The 25,348-nt window shown below is 38.2% G+C and overlaps 1 protein-coding gene across 1 annotated transcript; it reads left to right on the plus strand.

Annotated features, from left to right (window-relative positions):
• The first annotated feature begins 16,675 nt into the window (after nucleotides 1-16,675).
• On the plus strand, nucleotides 16,676-17,074 carry LOC149244099 (uncharacterized). Its single transcript, XM_089371424.1, has one exon. The coding sequence runs from the start codon at nucleotides 16,676-16,678 to the stop codon at nucleotides 17,072-17,074; it is 399 nt and encodes a 132-aa protein (XP_089227550.1).
• The last annotated feature ends 8,274 nt before the right edge of the window (nucleotides 17,075-25,348 follow it).

Below are 25,348 nucleotides of genomic sequence, written 5' to 3' on the forward strand. Positions count from 1 at the left end.
TCTTCGAATTATTAAAATGACTATTACCTGTATCTCGCCACTACAGATACAACCATTGGCATGGTTTTAGTCCAAGAGGAATATGGAATAGAACATCCTATATATTATTTGAGCCACAATCTCAATGATATAGAAAGTAAATAATATTATGTCAGAAATTTAGCTTTGGCAGCTGTGCAAGCTGTTCAGAGATTTTTCCACTACATCCTGCTCGGAAGACCACTGTCATTTCGGATTGCAACCTTATGACATATATTTTGTGACATCAATTGCTCGGGGAAAGTACTCAAAATGGATAGTCACTTTGCAGGATTTTGATTTGGAATTCATCAAGTCCAAAGCAAAGAAATCTCTCATTTTCGCCGAGTTACTTTGTGACCTTCCCTCAACCTCCATTGATTCAACATCTGAACCATCGATTTTGGATGAGTCTCTATTCCTGATATCATCGTCTGATTCGTGGTATGGAGATATACTGATTTATCTCTAGACCCAAACTTTCCAGCCAGATACCTCTCGCTCGTAACAACGATATATCCAATATCAAGCCAAAGATTATCTGATCATTGGTGAGACTCTTTACTGTCGTGGTATCGATACGATTTTACAGAGGTGCCTCACACATGAGGAAGCCGAGAAAGCATTGAATGATTTCCATTCAGGTGCTTGTGGTGGAAACTTATCTGGATATGCTACCACACAAAGGATTCTCTGTGCCAATTACTTCTGGCCAACTATATTCAAAGATTGTATTATTTCTGTCAAAAGCTGTCATGCATGCTAGATCTATGACCGCAAAGCTAGATTACTACTTGCACCATTGCATCCAGTTGTTGCTGTTGGACCATTTGCCAAATGGGTCATTGACTTCATGACATGTAATCCCACCTCAGTCAGGGGGCATGGGTATATTATAGTTGTTGTTTACTATTTTACCAAATGGGCTAAGGCGATGCCAACATTAAATAACAATGGTGAAATAATTAATCTTTTCCTTTTCAACCACGTGGTTGCCCGGTTTGGTGTACCACAGGCCATAGTTATAGATAATGGGTCGCATTTTCGCAATCACATGATGGCTGAGTTGACTTCTAAGTTAGGACTGTCACATGATAGTTCTACCCCTTATTACCCGCAAGAGAATGGACAAGTTGAGGCCATCAAAAAAGTCCTTAAGTGAATGCTTCAAAGAATGGTAGGGGTTCATAAACAAAATTGGCATTTAATCATGTACTCTGCCTTGTGGCCATATCGAACCTCAGTGAGAAATGCAACTAGATTCACACCCTTTCAGTTGGTGTATGGTTTGGAAACAATCTTACCAATACAATGTGAAATTTCATCTCTCACACTCGCGATTGACCTGTTACCCAACACTTTTGAAGAAGAATCACGTTTCTTGGACCTTATCCATCTAGATGAAACCCATCATGATGCTGCATTGGCTAACGAAGCGCATAAGAAACGAATCAAGGCACAATACGATAGAAATGTCAAGCCTCGTATCTTCTCAGAAGGAGACCTGGTCTTACTTTACGATCAGGAAGTTGATACACTTGGAGCAGGGAAATTTGAACAGATGTGGATGGGTCCTTATATTGTCAACCGTGTTTTGGTAAAAGGTTCCTACGAGTTAATAGATTATGATGGGATTCCATTATTGCAGCCTTGAAATGGATTGTACCTCAAATGTTACTATGCTTAATTAAGTGTAGTAAAACTCACTATATATATGCTTTCATTGCATGTGTATGTGTCAGTGTGTATTTTAGAGTTTTTAATCTAGTTAGTAATCCGCTTTGCATTTGTTGCAGACGTCGGAATCTTCAGAACCATTTGTTGGTTATGTCGATGGTGCTAGTCATAGTACACAGAACCTATCTTCTGCAGCATGGGCTATTTTTGCTCCAAGTGGCAAGTTAGTCAGTTTTCAAGGGATTTGTATCAGTCATTCAACGAACAATATCGTTGAGTATAGCACATTGATCGAACTTATCTCCGATGCCATTTCACTTGGCATTCACTGAATCATCGTTAGGTTGGACTCAAAACTCATTGTACTACAACTTACAAGTGTGTATACCATCCGAAACCAAAAAATTCTTTGTATGTTCCTTAGAGTTCATATTTTGGAAAGGCATTTTGAATACATTCAATATCAACATATTTCCAGAAACTTTAACACATTAACTAATTCTCTAGCGAATTGTGTTAAATAGACATTTGCGACACATGTAAAAGTAACATTTTCAATTCGCATCATTAGTTGAATAGGGTTGCACATAACCATAGAAAACTCTTAAAGTTAAAATAGATAGATGTTTTAAAAGTTTTTACAAAATTTGTGTCTAAGACAAGTTTGGTTGTTTGACCCAAAAACTCAAAATCCATGCAAAAAACATCCTAAGTAGACCTAGTGATGCTCATGATAACAAGTCACAGCCTATGCTATCATGCGCAAAAGCCTCACCCAGTGGCTAGGAACACCAATAGTGTGGCATTTCATCCTCATAGGTAACTCCTCGATCTGTACATCTGGAATACCAAGGGTTAATCCCTTTATGTGATCCTGAAACTCTGCTAGTGTCTCGGCCAAATCCAATTCATGGGGGTCTGCTCTCCCAATGTTTCTCCACACTGGCCCACCTTCCCCCTGTTGGTGTCCCACAAGTCAAACAATACCCACATCTGCATGCATGAGAATGATTTTAGTTTAGTCTTGGAAACATTAAAAACACAAAAACATGTAGAAACTTGGAAATCAAAAAATGCTTTGGTCAAACAATTTACCTATAGCACCCTATTGTGCTCCAACTGGTAGAATCAAGTCTGAATCTCCATGAAAATCCATACTTGAGTATGGATGCTCCTCGATGACAATGTGTTTTTGATCAAGCCAACTGAAAAATTCAGTGGAAAAAATAATTGTTGACTTACCCGCATGTCGAACCATCAACGCGACCCACCTCTGCATCCGTGGATCTCCAGGACCAGCTACACCCAGTGATACATGTTGCAGTTGCATCAATGGAATTATCTCTAAGGTAAAAGCGATTAAGATCAAACCATAGTAGAAATTCTTCATCTTACCACTTTTTACCTTTGTTAGTTGTTTTTCAGTGAAGAAAGCATAGTCTCACACCAGTTGAATACTTTTGGCTCTAGACACTCAAGGGCATGCTACATATATGATCTATTCGCCAGATGAAGTGTCACATTGCCAACCAACTTTGCAATTGTGAAGAGGATCATTCTCAAAGGCAAATAAACTACATCTTTGATGTTTATTTTCCCATCCTTGCTTGGCTGTGTACCTGGCTGACAAAACTGTCGAATGTAATCCCTCATCGATTCACCTCCACGGGTAAATCCAGAAAGAGAGATGGGGGCACCTCGCCTCGACAGTCTGGTAAGAAAGTAAATATCATCAATGGTAATAAGGAACATTTTTCCCCTATATGAAAAGTCTGATTTGTCGGATCCCATGCATGAACAAGGAACGACAATAATTCTATTTGTTGCCTCATTCCGGACAACCTGAAGTATTTGAGTAACCCACAGTTTTTGAGGGCCTCAACTGTACCCAGATTATTTAGGGTAATCATGTATTTTTCTTCATGCTATCTTTCTCACATTGTAATTGACATTCTGATATGATGAAAGACTGAAATCCAATCATAATCTTAGCTAGGATCCTTTCCATGCAAAAAACAGGACAATTTTTGGAGCAAAAAGCTAAATCAAACTTGGGAAACTTGCCCAGCTCAGCCCAAGCACAAAGATAGTGCATTGTAGAGTAGGAAACCTTCTGTCAAGGTTCTCTTCAACGCAATTTTCGATGTGAAATCCTGTGCTGATCCCACGGTGAAAAAATCAAACCCCGGAGGCCCCAAAAAACCCTAAAACTTGGATGAAACAGTAAAAGAATGACCTGAAAAGAAAGAGGAGGGGTAGATCTCCTACCTGATCTGAACAACATGAGAAATGGTCCATAGAACCTTGCACAATTAGTTGCTGAAGTTTGAGGTAAAAAAACTAGCCCAAAGCACAAAACTGAATGGTAAGTATCAAATGGTAAAAATTACATGGTAAACACTTGTTTTATGTTTATTTCATGTTCATTAATCGAGTAAACATTAGTATTTACCTATTTTTACCTATGAAACAAGTATTTTTAATCCATTTGGTGGTGTTTTGAGCAGGTTTTACAGCTGATTTACAGAATTTGACATGCTTGATTGTAAATTGTACCTTTGACCATAAAGCATAATTTTATCTCTTGTTCGAGCTTTGTTAAATAATGAAAAAGGAACCCCCTTGGAGTCCTCTTTAAGCTCTTTTCAGACTCTCTAAATATGAAAATATTGTCGAGCCTTGTCCTTGTCAGCTCGTTAATGGATTGGAAATGACATCCACTCAGTATAAGTTTAACCCTTTTTATGGATGAGATAGATTAACTACAAAAAAGGAATACATTGATCGAACATGATCAATAGGTTCTCTCTCATATTATTTTACGCTTTTTTAGACTTGAGAGACAAATCTACGGAAAAGAACTTGTGGTGTTTTCTTTTTGTCCCTTTTCAAACTCTCTAAACATGAAAAGGACCGAATTATTTTTGTCATTAAAATCATTAAAACATCAAATAGCAACAAACTTGTCCATCTAGACAAGACTGAGTTTCACCTTCTCTAGAATCTTTAAAACATCACATAGCGATGGATTCACCTGAAGGGTGGAATTATACAACAAGCATATGTTATCCTCGTCAAACTTGATAAAAATAAAGAGGTACTGGTCAGCAATGACTAGGGAAAATGGGAAAAAGGGATAAAACAACTTTATAGTAGCAGGTCGCTCTTGAAAAACACACTTTCACTTCATCACTATGACTACTTAGGTTGGGTTATCAGCTGGATGGTTATCATACCATTGGTCTATCATACCATCCATCACTTTGTTTTGGGTCAATGCTACCAATTCATTTCAGTGTCGCTGACATGTTCAAGAGAAGTCATCCAGTTAAAATTCATGCTTTGCAATACCATAAACCTTCATTTTCATGACCTCCATCCCTGAACCTTGTGTTGTCAGTCAAATTCCGTCTCCAAAATCATTACACTTGTTTTGTGTCATTGATGTGGGATACATCAAGGCCCTCTTGTGACGAGTCTCTTCTTGTCAACATCAGCACATTATCCAAGAAGTTGACTTAGAAACACCCTTCCAGCACCTTGAGGCTTGCATACATCAATGGCAAGTTTCTTGCTTCCAGCGATAGGTTAACATCACTGGCCTTCGACTAAAAGACTTTGTATGGTGTTCGACATCAAATCATCCATTCACACCATGCAGAATGTACTGCAGTACCTTGAGGATCATTATCATTATCGGTGATTTCTCTCGCATATGTTAACAACTCACATCATTGGTTGTTTATTAGATGGTGTCTTCCCATGCTCGACTTCAGATCACATATTCACATGGTTAGACTCATACTTGAGCAAATGATTGAACGAGATAGAAGACCCCGGATCTAGTTTCATCCATCCGAGTTGCAATTTCAAGAGTACTAAATCATATGTACAATGGCCTTACGCTGATGGTAATTCATTCATGGGTTTATATCTGTAGACGACTATCTATGTACATGTAATAAAATGTTATATGCTAAGCATGGGTATGTATTCCCTCAGTGATTCATGAAAAAATCAAAATATCATGATATATGTATTGTAATTGATGCAAGTCACCTTCCACTTCGAAACATCCTCATCACATCGTAAAGAATTTCATTCGACATTTACATTTTTTCAACTTCATGCTTTAGGGGGACGTTGTTACAGATCCATTTGGGCATATCACTCCCATCATCTAGATCAGTAGTTTATGGCTCATCAAACCCTAATTTCAGTTGCTACATGCCCTAAACAAGTCACCCTTTAGAATGCCTCCTTCCCAGACAGTTTCATGACTTGAAGACATCCTAAAATGATCTCTAAAGGGACCAGCACAGGTAGGTCCATGTAAGGGTACGCTGCAGACCAATTAAATCCATGCCACGGTGCTCTACAGAGCACTTAGGCCCTCTTTGACCTGCGCTGGGCGAGATTGAGTGAAATTCACATAGGGTTTGGGGAATATTCTTATCTCTTGGAGTCTTCTAGAAGTTTCCCTCACTTATCAACTCGTATGAGCTCAAAAATGGATTGTTAGTCCCCTATACTACTAGTGTAACCCCTTATTATTATTAGTACAACTCCATTATTATATTTTTGTACCCATGTAGTCCCCATATTGTTATTATTGTGCCCCATAGAAGCCCACTATTGTTATTATTGTGCCCTTACATTATTATTGTTATGTCAGCTCTGATTATATTATGACCCCTTAGACTCCTATATATAGAAAGGAGGTCTTGTCATTTGTATCATCCAAAAATTGTTCGTTTGTGTAATGTAAAGGAGGTTTCCCCCTTGAAGACGCTGAATTCTAAGGCGTTCATCTATCTTTTTGTGAGTTGGTTTCATAACCTAAATGAGGAATGATTTAAGATGCATCCTATCCTCTCATCCCTTTCTCCATGGAACTAATACTAAGTATGGAAGGCCATTCAATACCCCCATTTACGACATAACCTCCTTCATCTTCCTATAAATTGAGCACTCATCTAAGTGATCAAGGGGCTGGACTATGTTGAATTGTAAGGAGATAATGTTGCTATGAGAATTGACTTTGAGACAAGAATTGTTATGCTACAAGTTTCTCATTCTTTTGATGTGATGTGGACGAGATCAAAGCTGAAGGAGCGACTTCGAATCAGACTTGATGGTTGTAATTCCTTCTTCTATTCAATAAAGTATTTGAACCTTTTTCCCATATGCTTATCCTATTATATGATGCTTATACGTGTGAAGGTATCTGATTCCATTTACTTGTAATCAATAGATCTTTTTCTTTGATTGGTTCTTTGTCTTCTGTTGATGTTTACAGGTACTTCTCAAGCGTGTTAAGTACAGGAAGGAGGGAGAGGATTGATACAAAGGAGAAAAGAGGAAAGCGGAACTACAAGTAGGTCTTCTCATTCTCTTTGTCTTATCTATTGCTTATAGGAAAAGACCAAAGTGCTTTAAACCGTTGTTCTAGATATGGCTACTTATCTAGGGAATTATTATTTATCGGTAGATACCAAATTCTCCAAAACACCCACATCTCTAGGCTAAAACCCCAAGCGATGGTGACTTGGCATATTTCTGTTGGTAAGTGGAGCATCTTGAGTAGCCTCACGGTTGAAGAAACAAGTCCAGTCAAAGTTGGTACACCTTATTTGAGGTCAAGAACACCATGATGATGAGGCATGACATTAGAGAGTCAAAGGACAAAAGACAATTAAAATTAAAATTAAAACTAAAGGAAAAAAAGATTTTTTTTTGTTTCCATGGTAATAAATAATAAAAATAATAATAATAATTAAATTAAGAGTCATAAGTATTTTTTCCTCTTCTTGAAAAAGTGCATGGTCATTAGGTCCTAAGGCATTGGAAATTTTCTTATCTAAAACAAAATAATAATAATTAAATAAAGAAAAACAATGCAAGAAAACAATAATAAAACTCTATTAAAATACTTGATCCATACATTAAATTGAGTGATATGACTATCAAATTACATAAGAAATGTTCAATGACATATTCTAAAATTGTTCTTTAAGTTCCATTGATTTTCTAAAATATGTTATGACCTAGTTATTTCATAAAATTAATCTGAAGTTGTGGCCGTTGGGTAATTTTTTGGGGTTGAACGACTAATTTTGATAATTATTTGGCACTTGATTTAATGTGTGCATTTGAATGATGGATTAGACTTGATATTTGGAAGCAAGTTTAGAAGTCCCCTATATTTTGCGGTACTTCTGAAGCTTTGTCATTCTTAATCGGAGCCACTTGCTTATTTCAAGACAGAAATTGCTTCTCTATAGTATGTTTCCATTAAAAAGACCATGATTCGTTACAAGTAACTCTCCAAAGGATCATGTGTGGTGAGCCCTAATTTTTATAAGAATTTCTACTATCTTACTTAGAGATAAGTACTCATCACAGAAGTCATCACAACTATCCTAACCTCGAATCTAATGAAAACAAAGTAAGTATTACAAATTGAGATCTTTTATTTCCTTGTTCAGTTTCCATTAAAGAAACATGTGTGCAAATTCTTACTACAAAGCACTATCTTATATTAATATCTGAGCTTGAAATAGTTAATTCACTTTAGGCTCTTGTTGGTATTTAGATAGTGTGTTCTCTGATATGCAATATTGGAAATTCAAGAATTCATGTCTAAATTTTAAGTGTTTAAAATCCCTCTGAAAGATCACTCCTTCAACATTTTACTGATATATCAATGGCCAACAGTGAGCAAATAGCGTTGCCTTCTACATGTTTCTACAACCATATTGTTTCCCGTGCACATTATATCAACCTGGCTCATAGTCCCATCTAGTTTTTTTGAGAAATATTAAATTGAAATTTCAAAAATACAAGTATATGCATGCTAAGTAGGGAGTGTCATTGAGCAGACTATCTTTGAATATTGTTAAGGTTTGCATAGCGAAAAAAATCTCATGGTTTCATACATAAGATGTTGTAGTTAGAGAGAATTTTGTTGAAGATGATTGACCATGACTTGAGTTAGAGACTTATACTTAGCACATTGACCTTATGTAGATAGTAGTACTTGTATATAAGTCTCCTAAGAGTGAAACACCTAGACAAGAGTCTCCTAAATATTGTAGCAGTAGTATTAATATGATCCATCGACTTGAACAGATGACACATGCTTTAGAACTCCTATGACTGTGAGTTGACACAATTTATTGTGAAATGACTACTAGCTAGTGGAAATTAGACAGTGGCATTAACATTAACTATTGACCTGATATGAAAAGTCAGCAGTATGACTTATCTATGCTTGACAAATTTTTTGAACATTGATACCTTGCCCTTATGTCTATAGCAACATTAACATAGGAGTTTTGTAAACAATGACATTGACATGACCTAATGACTTGACTTTTAGATCTCATAAAGAGACTAAATATATTTTGGCATAATGACAAATGAACCTGATATATGGTACATCAAGTGACACAATGACATTGATATAATATATTGACTTTGACTTGATATATTAGTAAGAAAATTTACATGACTTTGACATGACCTATTGATTTGACTCATATAATATAATAATAAGTTTACACATACAATTGATAATTGTTTTGACTCTGCTTAACACATTGAGTTGAAAATTAGCCTTGACCTTGACTTAGTAAACTAGTAGTATTGGGTCTAGTCAAGCATGTTGTAGCATGTCTAGTTGTTGTGATGCATTGATGTAACAATATTGCAGTTGGCTTATGATAGCCCAATTAGATAGTGATATCGTGACTGCAGTGGACGACGATGGCTCCAGAGAATTCACCATATTAGTAGCAATGTTTACACATATATTGGTAGCCCTCTTTGGATCTATCTTGAGAGCTTTGAAGGCAGGTAATTAGGATTACTTGAGTAACCTTGGTTTGTGCCATTATCTGATAGCAGTGTTAGATGCTTGCAAGCATTATGAGCAGTTTGGTATAGTGATGTATAACATGATGGTGGTCGACTACTTCATTAGCATATGATTCTTATCCTTACATGAGTAGTGTGGTACAGTGACCAGTGCAGGTTGATTGGTTTGGTATAGATTGGGCACTGATTAGTTGAACAACATTGTGCAGTGATCAATGGTTGGAAAGTGCAGTGTCAGATTGAGCAGGGTTGTACAGTTTAAGCATGATTGTATAGTGTGATTATTATTATGCAGTAGTGCAACTGTAGGACTTGACAATATATTCATAGCACTGGGGGATCCAGTCTGAAAATTGTGAAACATGGCTCGTTGACTCTTCAAGGTGGTAGGGTGGTGCAAGGCGTGTGATTGAAGTCACCTTTAGGTTGTGCCTTGAGAACACTTCAGGGCGACAGGGTGGTGTTAGGGAAGGTCATAGCCTACACAGACAATTATGGCATCCTTTCAGTTGCGGCTGATAAATTATAGGGTGACAAAGCATCCTTTTGACAACAACTAGTAAATAGAGTGTTGGGGTACTCATCAGGTTGTGGCCTGACTTACAGGATGTTAGGGCATACTTCCGGTTGCAGTAGGTTTATTGGGTGTATGAGCATCCTATAGGTTGTATCCTATGAATTAGGGGGTTGACGTCTCCCTTAGTTGTAGCTAGAAATATTGATGTAATTATTTTCTTTTAAAAGAGAGAAGAATACAATTACTAATCAGTGTTTGATGGTTTTTCACATGGAAGGGGTTTTCCACCTAAAAATATTTTTGTCCACTCTTTTCTCTTTCTACATTGTTGTATGGTGTTGTCTATTGTTGATTTTTTTATGATTATCTATAGAAGAACAATAATAATAATCGAAGATTAACTAACGCTCTAAAAAAGATTAAAAAGTTTTAATTTCTAAGAAATATTGATTCAACCCCCCTTTCAGTATTTCCAATGAGTGGTATTAGGGCAAAAAGTCTCGAGTTCGAAATGCACCTAGTTCTCGCTAGGGGGGATATTGTTGGAAATTGGTTTCAATGGTTCCAGTGTGTCTCGCAACATGGACTAACTACCTATCGTGGATCCTAATTTTGGAGATTGTAGTAGAGATTAATGCATGAGGGTTTTGGTTTAACGAAAATCATGATTAAAACAACCTCAAAAGAAATAAACCTTGAAAGAAACAACCCTGGAGGAACCCATCTAGGAAGAAAAAAATTCAGTGTAATCTAGGGAGTGCTTTACAAATCTTTTGCCAAGATAGTTTTCAACAAGTAAAGGTTGGGAGCTTGAGTATGAACTAGCACTAGCTTCAATGTGGACATAAGACCACATGTGTATATATAAGTTTAAATTAGATATTAATTCTTTTTATCATTAATGATGATAATAATTTTAAATAAGGTTGGAATGAAATAACTTGATTCGAGAGTATCACCATAAGTAAATTAAGTTTGATCACCATGGTGAAGGTGATGTTATGAATCTTGTTTGGATCGATAGGCGAAAGAGAGGGTTTCTGAAACATTAGGGCTAACAGCGGCAAGTTTGCAAGAGGGGCAGCAACAGAGACAAGGGCAGGAGGGCAAGTCTCCTGCCCGCAATTGGGTTAGCGATGACATAAAAAGAGGAGGACGGTTATATAAATCAGGGAGGAGCTGAAAGACACCATGGCAGGGGAACTAGGGAGGGGAGAGATCCCCTCCTACAAAAATGTGACAGCGAGAGAATCAAGTGGAAGCGGAACACAAAGAGATCCAAAGGAAAACAACAGAGATGTGCCAGTAATGGGAAACCGATGGCAAACAAGACTTGGGGGCAGATGCCTTCCCAGAGCTCTAAAAAAACCAAGGTTCATAATCCCCAACAACAACTTGAAGAGTACAGATGCTATATGAGGGACCATGCTTTAATATGCAAGTTTGTAGGGTTTTGGCCTTCGGAAAAGGACCTGGCGAAGTGGATACAACAAAGATGGAAGCCGAAAGGACATATAGATCTGAAGCTGGGGGCAAAGGGATTTTTCACAGTGATATTTTCAAGCCTAGAAGACAAGGAAAGAATCTTTGAAGGGGGACCGTACTTCATGAATAACGCTGGTTTATTTATGAGGCATTGGGAAGACTGCTACAATCCAGACCATGAAAAGATGTTAGCAGCACCCATCTGGGTAAGATTGTTCGGCTTACCAATGGAGTTTTGGGATCCTGATATTCTGGAAGGCATAGGCAATACAATCGAGACTTTTGTCAAAGTAGCAGAGACAACAAAAAGAGGGAAGTATACATCCTATGCAAGGATATGTGTATATATGAATATATCAGAACCACTGCCGGAGTTCATAGAGTTAGAATACCATGACGAAGTATGGCAGCAACCGATGGATTATGAACATATACCCTTCAAATGCAAAAGATGTCATGAATATGGCCATCTCTTCAAACAATGCCCATTGAACAATGAAGAGGAAACATTAAGGAAAAAAGAAGAAGAAAAAAGGAGGACAAAAGGTACAGAAGGATGGGAAGAGGGCTTCCAGGAAATCCCCATAAAAAGAAGACCAGGGAAAGAAACGATAAGAATGCAAAAATCTGTCAAAACAGTGTCAGTAGAATGTCAAAATAAGTTCAAGGTCCTATAGGAAGAAGAAGGAGAGATGGAAAAAGCAGAAAGCGTAAAGGAACCAATGGATCTTGTAAGAGATACAAAAGAGCCAAACATAAACCAGGGAAGTATGGCGGAAGGAGGAGTAGAGGACAGCATGGACATGGCAGTAGAACAACCTCAGATGGAGATTGATCCCCAGAAGGACAGTGGAAGTGATGAGGAACGAATAATGAAAAGGTTGTTACAGGATTGGAAAAATCTTGATGAAAGGTTTATCCCGGAAGCCCAAAAGCAACTGTATAAAGAGATGTTCCAGAAATACAAGGAAAAGAAAGGAACCATTCTAGCAAATCAACTGGATCAAACAGGAGTGCAAGGAGCCCAGAGTTTGGGAATGGACAGTTCTGGCAAAGGCAATAGGAAAATAGGGAGACGGACAATGAGAAAAACCATACAAGCGGTTGGAGAGACACTGGTTAACTCAGGCAGAGTTATACCTCTCTCAGAGGTATTTCAATAACCACCCAAAAAGTTATAAAATGATAGTCACAAGTTGGAACATTAGAGGTCTTAACAGTAAAGGAAAACAGAGGTATCTGAAGCACAGGGTGAAGAAAGATAAACCCAATATAATGATAATCCAAGAAACAAAGATCAGTTCCCAAAAATTAGAAGATATAATGAGAAAACAAAATATACATTATGAGGTGATGGGTCAGGATGTGATAGGCATGGCAGGAGGCCTAGCAATCCTTTGGAATCCTGAGGAGGTGCAATTTGAAAATTGGGTAAGCTTACCCCGAATCCTCTGAAGTTCATTCAGATTGGTAGGGTCATCTGATTGAATTCTCATCACAGGAGTCTATGGTCCACATATACCAAGGGAACGCAAAAATTTCCTTAAAAATATGCAAACCACCCGAAGGATCTTCCCAGGGATCCTGTGGATTGTTGGGGGAGACTTTAATATGATCAAAACGTTAGAGGAAAAGAGAGGAGGTTTAAATAGATCAGACAAAGACATGGAGGAGTTCAGCGAAATGATTACAGAGCAAAGACTGGTAGATATCCCGACGATAAATGGGATCCACACTTGGAGCAACAGAAGAGGAGGCAGAAATCAAATAGCTTCCAGGTTGGATAGATTCTTAATATCAGAACAAATAATGAATAGGGATGTATTTGTAGAGGAAATGATTTTTCCGGCAATGGGCTCAGATCATTGGCCTATCAGGTTGGAGATAGACATCAAGAAGAATCCCCTCAAAAGACCCTTCGGGTTTGAGGTTTTCTGGCTTAGGAATCAACAGTTTATGTCAAAGGTAGAGGAATGGTGGACTCAGAGTCAACAAAGAGGAAGATGTAATATGCATACCTTTCAGCTAAAGCTCAAAGAACTCAAAGGGAAAATAAAAAAAATGGAATAAGGAGGAGTTTGGAAACATATTAAGTGGAAAAGCAGCGACTAGAGCAAAAAATGGAAGAGATACAACAGAAAATTATAATAGAAGGATGTAACAAGGAGAGAAGCAGAGAAGAGGGAATTCTAATTAGGCAATTAGAGGAGTGGAGGAAATAGGAAGAGATCCTATGGAAACAAAAGTCCAGGATAAATTGGCTTCACGAAGGCGAAAGGAACACAAAGTTCTTCCACCAAGCCATGATCCAGCACAGGCAAAGGAACATAATTTTCTCCATCAAAAACGAAGAAGGAGAAAGAATAACAGAACATGAAGGAATTGAACAGGTACTAGTAGAGTATCATAAAGACTTGCTGACAGAACCTCAAGTGGACAGAGAAGTGGCTACAGAAAGGATCTGCAAGGAAATCCCAAAGATAATATCGGAGGACCAAAATATGGCATTGATGAGGGCAACAACGCTAGAAGAAGTGGAGGAAATAGTGAAGGGCATGAAGAAAAACAAAGCCCCAGGACCGGATGGATTTACAGCGGAATTTTACCAGGCTGGCTGGCATTTTCTTGGACAAGATATACTGGAGGTGGTAGAGGAATCTCACATAAATCAGAAGGTATGGTCGGGTCTTAACTCTACTTTTTTTACTCTGATTCCTAAAACTGCTAATTCTGAAACTGCCCAAGGTTTTCGCCCAATAGCCCTTTGCAATGTAATTTATAAAATAATCACTACATTGCTCGCCAAAAGATTGAAACCAATTCTCTCTAGCATAATCTCCCCGGAGCAAACTGGCTTTGTGGAGGGGAGACAAATCTTAGACAGTTTAGTAGTTACCGAGGAAGTGATCCACTCTCTAAAACAAAAAAAGGAGAGGGGGATGATGATAAAACTGGATCTGTCAAAAGCTTACGATCACCTAAACTGGAAGTACCTCAAGGCAATTCTTACGGCATTTGGGTTTAGTAACAGATGGATAGACTGGATTTATAATATGATATCAACGCCTAATTTCTCTATAATTCTGAATGGGACGCCAACTTCGACCTTCAACGCCACAAGAGGATTAAGACAGGGGGACCCCTTATCTCCTTTCTTGTTTATCATGGCTGCGGAGGGTCTGGGAAGATATTTCAAAAAAGAGATGAGGGAAAGAAAGATCAAAGGGCTGAGGCTATGGGGAAGCAACTTGCCTATCACCCACCAGCAGTTCGTAGACGACATCATGCTCTTTTGTGAGGTCTCTCTAAAGGAAGTAAAGGGAGTAAAAAGGATTTTGGATTTGTTTATGGAAGCCTCAGGTATGGAAATCAACAAAGACAAATCCTGTACTTTCATCTTCAATACCCCAGAAATGATCAAAGCTCATTTAACTAGAATGTTGGGTTTCCGATCTAGAGAATTACCAACAAAATACCTGGGGAATCAACTAGATTTAAATCCTACAAGAATAGAAAACTGGCAGCAAATAATAGAAAAACTCAAGAATAGACTTGCGAATTGGTCCTTTCGCTCGTTGAATATAGCAGGAAGACTGGTGCTCCTGAAATCAGTTCTCCAATCCATACCAATTTATCCTCTATTTGTTATGGCTGCTCCCAAAGGAGCATGTGAAAAAATGAAGGAAATTTTTGAAAAATTCATATGTGGAGGACCAAAACAGCAAAGGAAATGGGCCCTTGTGTCGTGGAAAAGTATGTCAAAACGAAAAGAAGAAGGAGGTCTAGGACTCCGAGACCCGGGCATCCTAAACCAAGTTCTAGGGGCGAAGCTGTGGTGGAGGTGGATAAGGGGAGGAAATGACTTATGGAAAAAAAATATGGACACAGAAATATAATATGCCCTCAACATCAGAAGGTATCCTCAGATTAGAAGAAGCCCCAAGAGGATCTACAATATGGGAACTGGCAAGCCAGAACAGAGACATCATAAACAAATATGCCTTCTGGGAAATAAGGGATGGAAGTATAGCCAAATTATGGGAGGAGGCATGGCAACAAAGAGATAGAATGGTGGGTATCCAAGCTCTGCAAAGTACATATCAGAAGGTAGTAATGGAGGGGTTAAAGTATGTAAGAGAATACTGGAAAGAAGAGGAGCCAGATGAGACATGAAGAACATGGAGAAAACCAGAAGAATGGGACGAAAATATAGATCAGGAGCAGAAAGGGATACTCGTAAAAGAAATGGAATCAAGAAGAATTAAAATTAGATCGGGACCGGATATTCTTAGATGGGGAAAATCCATAAGAGGGACCTTCACAGTCAAAGAAGCTTATTATTTAACCACCCTCCAGGAGAGAGAGGAGGAAACTTTAGACTGGAAACAAATTTGGAGCAATAAGTGGTGGCCAAAGGTAACTATGTTCGCATGGCTAGTTGGGAAAGGAAGAATTTTGACGTGGGATAAGTTACAGAAACGGGGTTTCCAGGGACCCCCTAGATGCAACCTTTGTAAATAGGAGAACGAAACTCAGGAACACATTCTGAACTCTTGCCCCTTTGCCCAGCAACAGTGGGATGAAGTCAGGAACCTCTTTGGAAAATATAACAGGGACCCTCTGGATATTAAATAGACCATCTTCCAATGGGGAAAGGGCCAATTCTCATGCTCGGTTGTAAGGAGAACCTAGAGTTTAGCCATAGGTTTTGTCATATGGCTTCTTTGGAAGGAGCGAAATCGAAGGATCTTCTTAGACAAAGCCAATCCACCAGAAAAGATATGGAGAAGAACGCAAAAATTAATAAGGGAGACTGTTCTGGCTGAGACCTGGGAGGAAGAGGATTGGAGGGCGAATCCTGATGAAGGATGAATCCTAGCTAACCTAAATATGGAATATGGCATGGTGTATCCCCTGAAAGAAAGATAGCAACAATCTCAGACACAGAGTCCAGCGCAGTTCAGTTATCCTGGGGAAAATATCATTAAACTGAATTTTGACGGGGTTTCCAAAGGAAACCCAGGGCCGGTAGGTTTTGGAGGTATCTTCAGAGACAGTGAGAGACGCACTAGATGGGTGTATGCAGACTGAGGAGGCATAATGACCAACAACGAAGCAGAACTTATGGCGGTATACCAAGGTCTTAGAATAGCAGTAAGAAATGGCTACACAAATTTGGAAATTGAAGGCGACTCGCAAATAGTAGTTGAAATGCTTAGAAATCTCAATAATGGGAAGGATTGGGATCAAGTTGCAAAGAGCTGGAGGACAACAGGGATCATTCAGGATCTGGTAGACATATTGAAGCGTATTGAGTATAAAATAATCAATCATGTTAGGCGAAAAGGAAATAAAGCTGCCGACTTCCTCACAAATTGGGGATGCAAAGAACAGGGTGAAAAGGTGGATAGCATCTGGCCAAGAGTAATGAACAAACCAGGATGGGAGAATCTCACCACAATAATCACTCAGGATAATAATGAAACCACAACTCTATAAAAAGGAACCCCAGAGGCCCCCGATCGGGGTGAAAACAGTGGCGATGATGGTAATTAGTATGATGGTGGTGAGGGGTCATGATAAGCCACATTGTATACGGTTAATGATGCTGGCGAATAGGAAGATCCACAGAAGGGGTATAATCCCAAGGAGGAGCAAAGATGGTATAATGAAAGCTAGAGGTGGTGCTAGAAACGCTTCAGTGATGGGATGTGGGTACGTTGGCACAGAAGTAAGCCGAGGAGGAGTGGGCGATTATGGAAATTGCAGGTGGCAGAGGGAGGTGGTGAAGTGGAATGAGGATGGGCGGCGAGATAAAGAATTTAAAGAGGGGAGGAGGTGCGAGGGAAGGAATTTGGTGAATGCCACCGGAGGGAGCGTGCAAAGGAGCAAGGTGTTGGATGCTAGAGCAAGGATTAAAGCAGGACGACGAAGACAGAAAGACAGACCACACATCCTCGGAAAGATAAGACAAAAGGCAACAATGAGAAGAATGAGGAAGGAAGTGACTGAGGCGAGAAGGGGTGGAAATGGGACGATGAAGGAGGGAAATATGGTTGATTCTTAGGAAGCAATGGAACATAATCAACCAGGTATGGATAGGAAGGAAGAAGGAGAGGAGATGTATAACTCTGATCAGGGCGGTCAAGAGCAGACATGGAGAAGTGCAATGGGGAAATGGAGGCCCCCTAAGGACAGGCATCAGGAAGAAACTAAGAATCGAGAGAAGAGAGCCAGAGGGCGAAGAGAGGAAGGTAACCTTCGTGGCCCTTCCAGCATAACTGGTCAGGGAAGCAGGGTGAAGGAGGATAATCAAGGGAGCATGGGACGGGGACGGAGCCGAAGAGGTAGAGGGAGAGGAAGACAGGCCAGAAAATAGGAGAGGAGCGCACCATCTCCGGTGGGTAAAATAAGGGACAGAAAAACGCTGAAGCGGAGGGTCCAATATGCGGAGAGGGCTTACAACAAAAACACTAATGAGGACATCCGGAAGATAATTCAGTAGCTAGAGGAAGAGGCCACTCAGGGGTAGTCGGAATCCGAAATGGAAGACTGGGAATATCTGCTACCGAATCCAGGAAATACTAGAGGGCACATGTCCCTGTACAAACAGGCCCTCCATGTGTACTAGGTAGTGAAGAGGCTGTTGGCAAAAGCCATGGAGCAGGTTGCTATGGAGATGGCTGAATTGGCCCAAGGAATTCCTAACCTGAAAAAAGAGATGTAGAACATTCATATAACCCTTCTTATGCAAGATAGCAAGCTTGATGAGATCCAGCAGCAGATAAGGAAGATCAACTCTGGAAAAAAGGAAGAAGGCAACCAGCCGGAAGCCATGGTAGACTGATATTTGGAGATATGTATAAGTTTTTCATAGTTAGGTTGCAGAGAGCTCGCTCTACTTTTTTTATAGTTCATTATGCAGATAAGAAATAGTAGTAATCTCTTTGAATGTTTAGTGTATTTAGCTTGGACAAGAAGACTCAGCATTTTTTGTTTCTGGATGGCTATTAAAAGCTTAAGGTGGCCAACAGACCTAGTTTCCCTCTCGGGCGGGTTGAGGCCACTGTATGCATGTACAGGTTCCAACTCGAATTAATAGAATATGAATGGTCCCATGTTAGCTTACAAAAAAAAAAGATAATAATTTTAAATAAAGTTATAATTTAATTAACTTTTATGATAATTTTAATTTTAGCAATTATGATGAAGTGTTTTGATACTGATTTACTCACCATTTAAACTAGAAATTGCACTAGATGTTGCAAAGAGAACATCATAAGTCAGTATCAAATGAAAGAAGAGCATAAATGAAGGCAATTGTGATATGTTATCTAAATGCTTCCCACTTTGGAACTATTTTCTTTAATCAATGATATAGAAATGTTCTTGCAATATCAAATAACATCATAGATGAGGATGCCCTTTTTCTCTCCACCACCTATTTCTATTTTTATACTTAAATAAGTGTAGAGAAACACTTGTGATTCTACATTTACATTCAGATGCATGGCAAATTCTATGAGATTCAAATAATCATGATCGTTTTACCTTATTAGTATACAAATCCCATCTCTCTTGCAACCCCACCCTAGACAAACACTAACCCAAGATTAATAATTAACATAGTGGCTTCCCTTTGTCTTACCGCCTCCCCCCACCCTAGTCCCAGATGCCTTTGCAAACCAAGTGGCTACTCCACTTCCTTCTTCCTCCCTCTTCATGATGACAACATGGCCATTTGTGTGGTGGTTCATTACTTTAACTGCTCCTCAATAGAAAAAGAGAACATTTAACTATAAAAAATTTACAACAAAAGCAAAATATGTTTTCAAGCAAAACATAGCTTGCATCATAAGTGGAAGTACAAAATGATTAAATGAAGTGAAATAAAACAATATACAATAATAACTTAAGTTTTACAATATAGATAGAAAAGATTGATGGCTTGCATGGGTTTGAAGCTATGGAACTTCTTTTTCCTATTCGTAAAAGAAATTGGTAAGACCCAAGAAAATGTGTTTCTTTTTTGTTATTTGTAACTATTGGAAAGTTATGTGAACTAATATTTTCTTGAATAAAGTCTTAAACTAATATACAAAGAGCTTAGAGCTTGAGTGAAACAAGCACAAGAAAGCAACTGAATTTCCACTCACACCATGAAAGCTACATAAACATAAATGATGTTTATCACTTGAAAACTATTATTTGGGTAGATTTCTCTCATCAAATATATTTAAGAAAAACACAACACATAAGAAATATATGAGAAAAAAATATAAAATAGGAAAATATGTTCCTAAACTCAATGAGACAGTGAAAGATTCTAAAAACATACCAAAAATTGATGAGATAAAGCCACAACTGACTTTTTCATATAACTTTTACATGAGATATTAGGCGTTGCTTGAATGTTTCTGCCAAGGAAATGAAGGTCCTCTACTAGTGATGTTTCCATAGTAAGTCGAAGAGCGAGAGTAAGCTACAAATTGTAACTCTTTAGTATGTTGTTCCTAATTCTTTGCAGCTTCACCACTCTACCTGGTATCATCATATTTCCATTCATCTTCATAAAATGCATTGAAGAAGACAAAATCAACAAAATTCAGAGACAAGCTAGCGGATTAGTTGGTAATGGGAAAATCCCAAGAATAGAGAATTTTGCAAAGCTACTTCCATTGGACCCCCTCTGTAGTCCCGTGGATGATGGATTATGGACCAGCCCTCCATAATTGTTACTCCCACTTGAGCTCTTATCACTTGGGAAGGAATTAATCCTGTGAAGATTATACTAACCAAGGATATTCACATAGTCCACGGGTGAAATAGTCAGTTGCATCTTCTCGTCCACAACAACATGCTCTCAGAGGGAAGAATATGGACTTCATCAAGTCAACCATCACATACTCCTTTGGGGAGTAAGTCTACCTTTGGTGGTGGTTGATTTCTTTCTGAAGGTCTACCAAAGTGTACGCATGATTTTTACCATCAATTGTCACCACATACTTCATAGAAGAAGAATAAAGTGGTATTATTTGGTCAGTTGTGTGGCATGAGGATTTTCTTTTAGAATAAAATCCCAATATTTTGGACAAATGTGCCCACTCTGTATATCGTGGGGTCCCACTAAAGCTTTGATTTTTCAATCGGGTGTTCAAGTCCAGGGACTCCGATCATAATAAGTAATATTTCTGCTATGTGTGTTGGATGACAAAGAAAAATTAGTTGCAACGATGGGATTGCTAAACTCGTGAACAATTGTATTCTTATTTATGGTACATGGTATATTCTCATACGAGATTCTGTCTATGTTCTAATGGCTTCGAGGCTAGTACTACACTGGTGGAAGTGGTGGAAGTTCTACCTATAGTGCACGGTAAAGATTTTGAGTTTTTTCGATATCCACAATGTAATTCTGCATGGCGCGAGTAGGAAAATCGACAAGGACCTGGTTCAAAAATATGCTCTATGATATATGGATTTTTGCATCAAGGGAAACCATTTAATTGAAGGTTGAGATTCTATGTGCCCAGTTGTTGCATCCTCCCCACGTTCAAACCCCATTTTCTAGTCCTTTGGAGAAATAACCTAACTAGGATGAGGTTGAAGGCTCGATTTGACCCAAAACCATAATAACAAGTTGTCCATTTTAAATTGACGCTGCTTGAGGTTCAAACCTGAGCTTTAATTTAAATCAAAGTACTTTTTAGAGGCCTGAACTTGTGCTACCAAACAAGGACTGAGATTTAAAGGTCAATTTTGGAGCTTTAAATTATTTGCAAATAAACTTCAAAAAAAAACTTTGAATAAGATTTAGTTTATTGTCTTGACACCCTTTCTCTTCGAATCTATGATGCTTCCATAATGCAAAATTCTATTGAATTTCCAATTTGTTTTGAACATCCACTTTCTAGGTTTTAATTAGAAAAACTTCAAATGCACTTGAAATGAATCTCTGAATGAGATTTATTTCGATGTCTTGGTGGCCGAATTTCTTCCAATCCATGGTGCTTGTGCACTGGAAAAGACATTGATTGTGAAGGTCCACACTGAATGCTTTAAATTATTCAGGTTTAAATTCTCTTGAATCAAATCTCTTACAAAGCTTTGATTTGTTGTTTCAGCAACCAAATTTTTCCATATCCCTGTCATTTCTTGACTGTGAAGACCACAAATTGAATCATAGGAAAGATTTGATTTGGTGTTCCAGTGGCCAATTTTCTCTGTCACCTAACAATTTTTAACTGAAAAACCATTTATTTTAGAGGTCAACTTTAGAGGCCTTCATTTATCAAATTTAAAATTCAATTGAAGCAAAACTCTAGAGGAATCTTGTTGTTTTCCTAGTGACCTTCCTTGGAGTACGTGATGCTTCGTGACTGAAAAGATAGACAATTTCAAAGGTCCACAATGGAAGTTTTAATTTCTCTTGAGTTTAAATCACTTGAAGATAATTTATCAAGGAGCATTATTTTATTGTTTCAATGACAATTTCTTCGAAATATCCTAACACTTTTTAAATACAAAAGACAATAATTTTAGTGCTCGAACTGTTATTCAAAACCTCGATTTTGAAGGCTTCAATTTGTCGTCGACCAAAAGTAGAATCCTCGCAAAGCTAAGCTTATTAATATTCTAGAGGCTTAGAATTATCTTCATAATGTTCTCTTCATACCTTCACATCAACAGTTCTCTTCATAATGTTGAACCAATACAAATCACCTAAAGCAAATTTCTCGAGAAGCTTTATTTTATTCTTTCAACACAAAGGATGGCCAGAAATTCAAAACCTCATTTTCAAAGGCTTATATTTGTTGACCAAATGTAAAATCCTCACAAAGCTTATAACTTTCTAGAGGCTTTATGCATCGTTGTTCTCTTCATAGCTTCGAACCAGTACAAATCACTTGAAGCAATTTTCTCGAGAAACTTCATTTGATTATTCTGGATGCCATTTCTTTGAAACCTGGCACTTTTGAAATGTAATAACTGATGATCTAAATTTCAAAACCTCGATTTCACAGGCTTTCTTTTTTTGATCGAAAGTAAAACCCCTGCGAAGGTTTTATCCATCATTGATCTCCTCATGACTTCAAACTAGTACTCATGATCCACTAATTCCACAAATTCAAAATGTGAATCATCTGGAAAAAAAGTAGTCTCGTAATATGTATATAGTTGGGCCAACCCCTTATATATGTAAGGTGAAAAATTTTAAATCCTTCTTGCTTTGTGCCCAAGGGAGATTAAGAAAGCCAAACCGCAAATGAGAGTAAATATATAACTTTCTAGAAATAAAACAAACAAAAAACCTAAACAAATCTATACAACTTTATTTCTGCCACCACTGACATAATGTAAGTAGCGCCATCATCCAATCAAGGATTTGTGTCTTTGTGCTACTACAACAAAGCACTGAAGGAGGTGAAAGAAACTTTCAGCAGGTGTGACTCATTCATTGAGGTCTTTGTTCCTGAAATTCTCTTAATTCTCTTAATTCTTGTTCCAAACAGTTGTATATTCTATTACACCGAAGGTGATTGCGGGAGGTTGAGTGTGATAGTGTCTATGAGTTAGCAAGTAATCAAATGTACTCTTTCCATGTGTTTGATAGGGTCATTAAGTCAAATTGTTATATTTTCAAATAAAATTTGAAACCTTTTGGTTGTCAAATGGTCATTGGTTACTGTCTAGGTCATTGCTATTCCCTCCATTTTCTCAAGGTCACCATCATCCATCATGGTCGTGTCATCATCCCCTATCCTAGGTCATCAAAAGAGTTAATGTGTTATCATATAGGTCATGGTCTAGGATTCACCTTTGATTGTCATCATTATATTAGTCATAAATATCTATTTAGGGAGTCATGTCATCCATTTGGTCATCATCATGGCAGTTAGCAATTAGGGAACAAAAGAAATCAAAGTAACATTTCCTTTTGAAGAAATAATGCTACATGTCAAATTAGTCAATTGTCATTTTCTCAAAAGTACACATGATGTTATGTTTCCATCAAGCTAAAATCGAGTTTCAATCTAATAAAGGGCACTAAAGAATTTTAAAACTTCATTTCATCCTCCAAGAGCTCCTCTCTACCACCATGCCTCATCACAACCATCAAACCTTTGAAATTCCATCACCCATTGCTTTTTTGATCTAGGTCTGGGTGTGACGAAGGACCCTTCCAAGAACCTTTACTTTCGTGATGTGTTAAATTGCATTCTTCAAAAGAACATAAATGAATACATCTGCACACGAAAAAGAAGAGGAAAAAGACAATCATCAACACATGAAAACATAAACGTTGATAACAGAGTTCGTCCAGGAGGGACTACGTCTCTAGGCCCCGGTGTCAAGATGGTGTAGGCCGTTGCATTAAGTTTCGTCAATAATGGTTATGTACACAAGAGATGATGTCACGATCATACAAAGAAAAATTCCCTCACATAGGAGTGGCTCTAAGAGATGTTCCACAATAGGAATTCTCAGTCGAAAGACTCCTATCAATATGACACAAAAACATGCATGATGAGCATCCTGTCAACATGGCATAAAAGGGATCTCAATGAAAAAACATGCATGACAACAACAAGAGTATCCCAACAACATACAACAAGGGATCTCAACACATAACCTGAAGAGTTATGATAGCAAGTACATCACATAGAAGATTCCATATCAAATCAAGCAAGGAATCATGACAACATGTAATAAACAAGATCTTGCATCAACATCAATCAAGGATCTGTGCAACATAATGCATAAAGAAGAAGTACATGAACACATCATATACCTCTCAACCAAGGGCCATCTTAAGAAGTGGATGTCACACTGCTGAAGCTGCTCAAACCATCGATCTCAAGGCATCAATCGTATGAAGATGACTGCTCGCACATGAATGTGGACATCTGCACTGGCACTTAGAAAAGTGACTAGAAGAATAAATGAGAGAATGACAAATCTGAGTGTACCATCAGATTTGTGGCATCGAGTAGTGCTGAATCGACTGTCCAAAATCCAAAGTCTGAGAAGTTGAGAATTTTGGGCTCAAGGAATCTTTTAGATTCCTCAAAGATTCTGCTCCATGGATGGACTGGAAATCTACAACTCATATGGTGAATCTAATCTCACCATTGCGATCCTTGTGGAAAACCATGAAAAACAAGTATAAACTTGACTATATTCCGATGTGGAAAAATTTTACCTCCTTGGGAAAATATCAAGGCTCATGGTTTTGCTCCCTGTTTTCACTGAAATCATGGTTCCACATGCATTCTAAAAAATGACCAAAAAATGCAAAACTCTAATGGAGAAATGAACAACATTGTTGCACTCATGTCGACGAGAGGTGTAGAATCCATATAAAATTTGTCAATTTCTGACAAAATGAAAATTTTGCCCTCCTGCAAAATTCATGGTTCCTGCATTAAAATATTAATTACTTGTCTCGAAAAGTGTGCCCACCTTCTACCTCAAAATTCGTGCCTTGCAGCCTCTCCTCCTCGAACTGTGTGCAATGGTAAAAATGATTGTTTAAATAAAATTACCAGCAGATAACCCAAGGTGAGCAATTTGGCATAGTGGTAATATTGGCATATGGTTGAGGAGGGGTCGGGTGGTTAAACCTCGCCCCTCTCGGTTTACCCACATAAGCCTTTTTGTTATAACAAAAAGGTATTAAGGATGGGTATGGGTCCGCATTGGGCGGCCTGCCTTCCAAAATCCCGAAAATAGCCCTTCTTCCGCTCAACTATAATACATGGAAAACACTAA

Source organism: Pinus tabuliformis, chromosome 8 (assembly GCF_031772625.1).
Source record: "Pinus tabuliformis cultivar Carrire ecotype Pingquan chromosome 8, CPIR1, whole genome shotgun sequence".
Lineage (NCBI taxonomy): Eukaryota > Viridiplantae > Streptophyta > Pinopsida > Pinales > Pinaceae > Pinus > Pinus tabuliformis.

What these genes read in the sequence shown, in the direction of transcription:
- LOC149244099 (XM_089371424.1), top strand. Translation starts at nt 16,676, where the DNA reads ATGACCAACAACGAAGCAGAACTTATGGCGGTATACCAAGGTCTTAGA.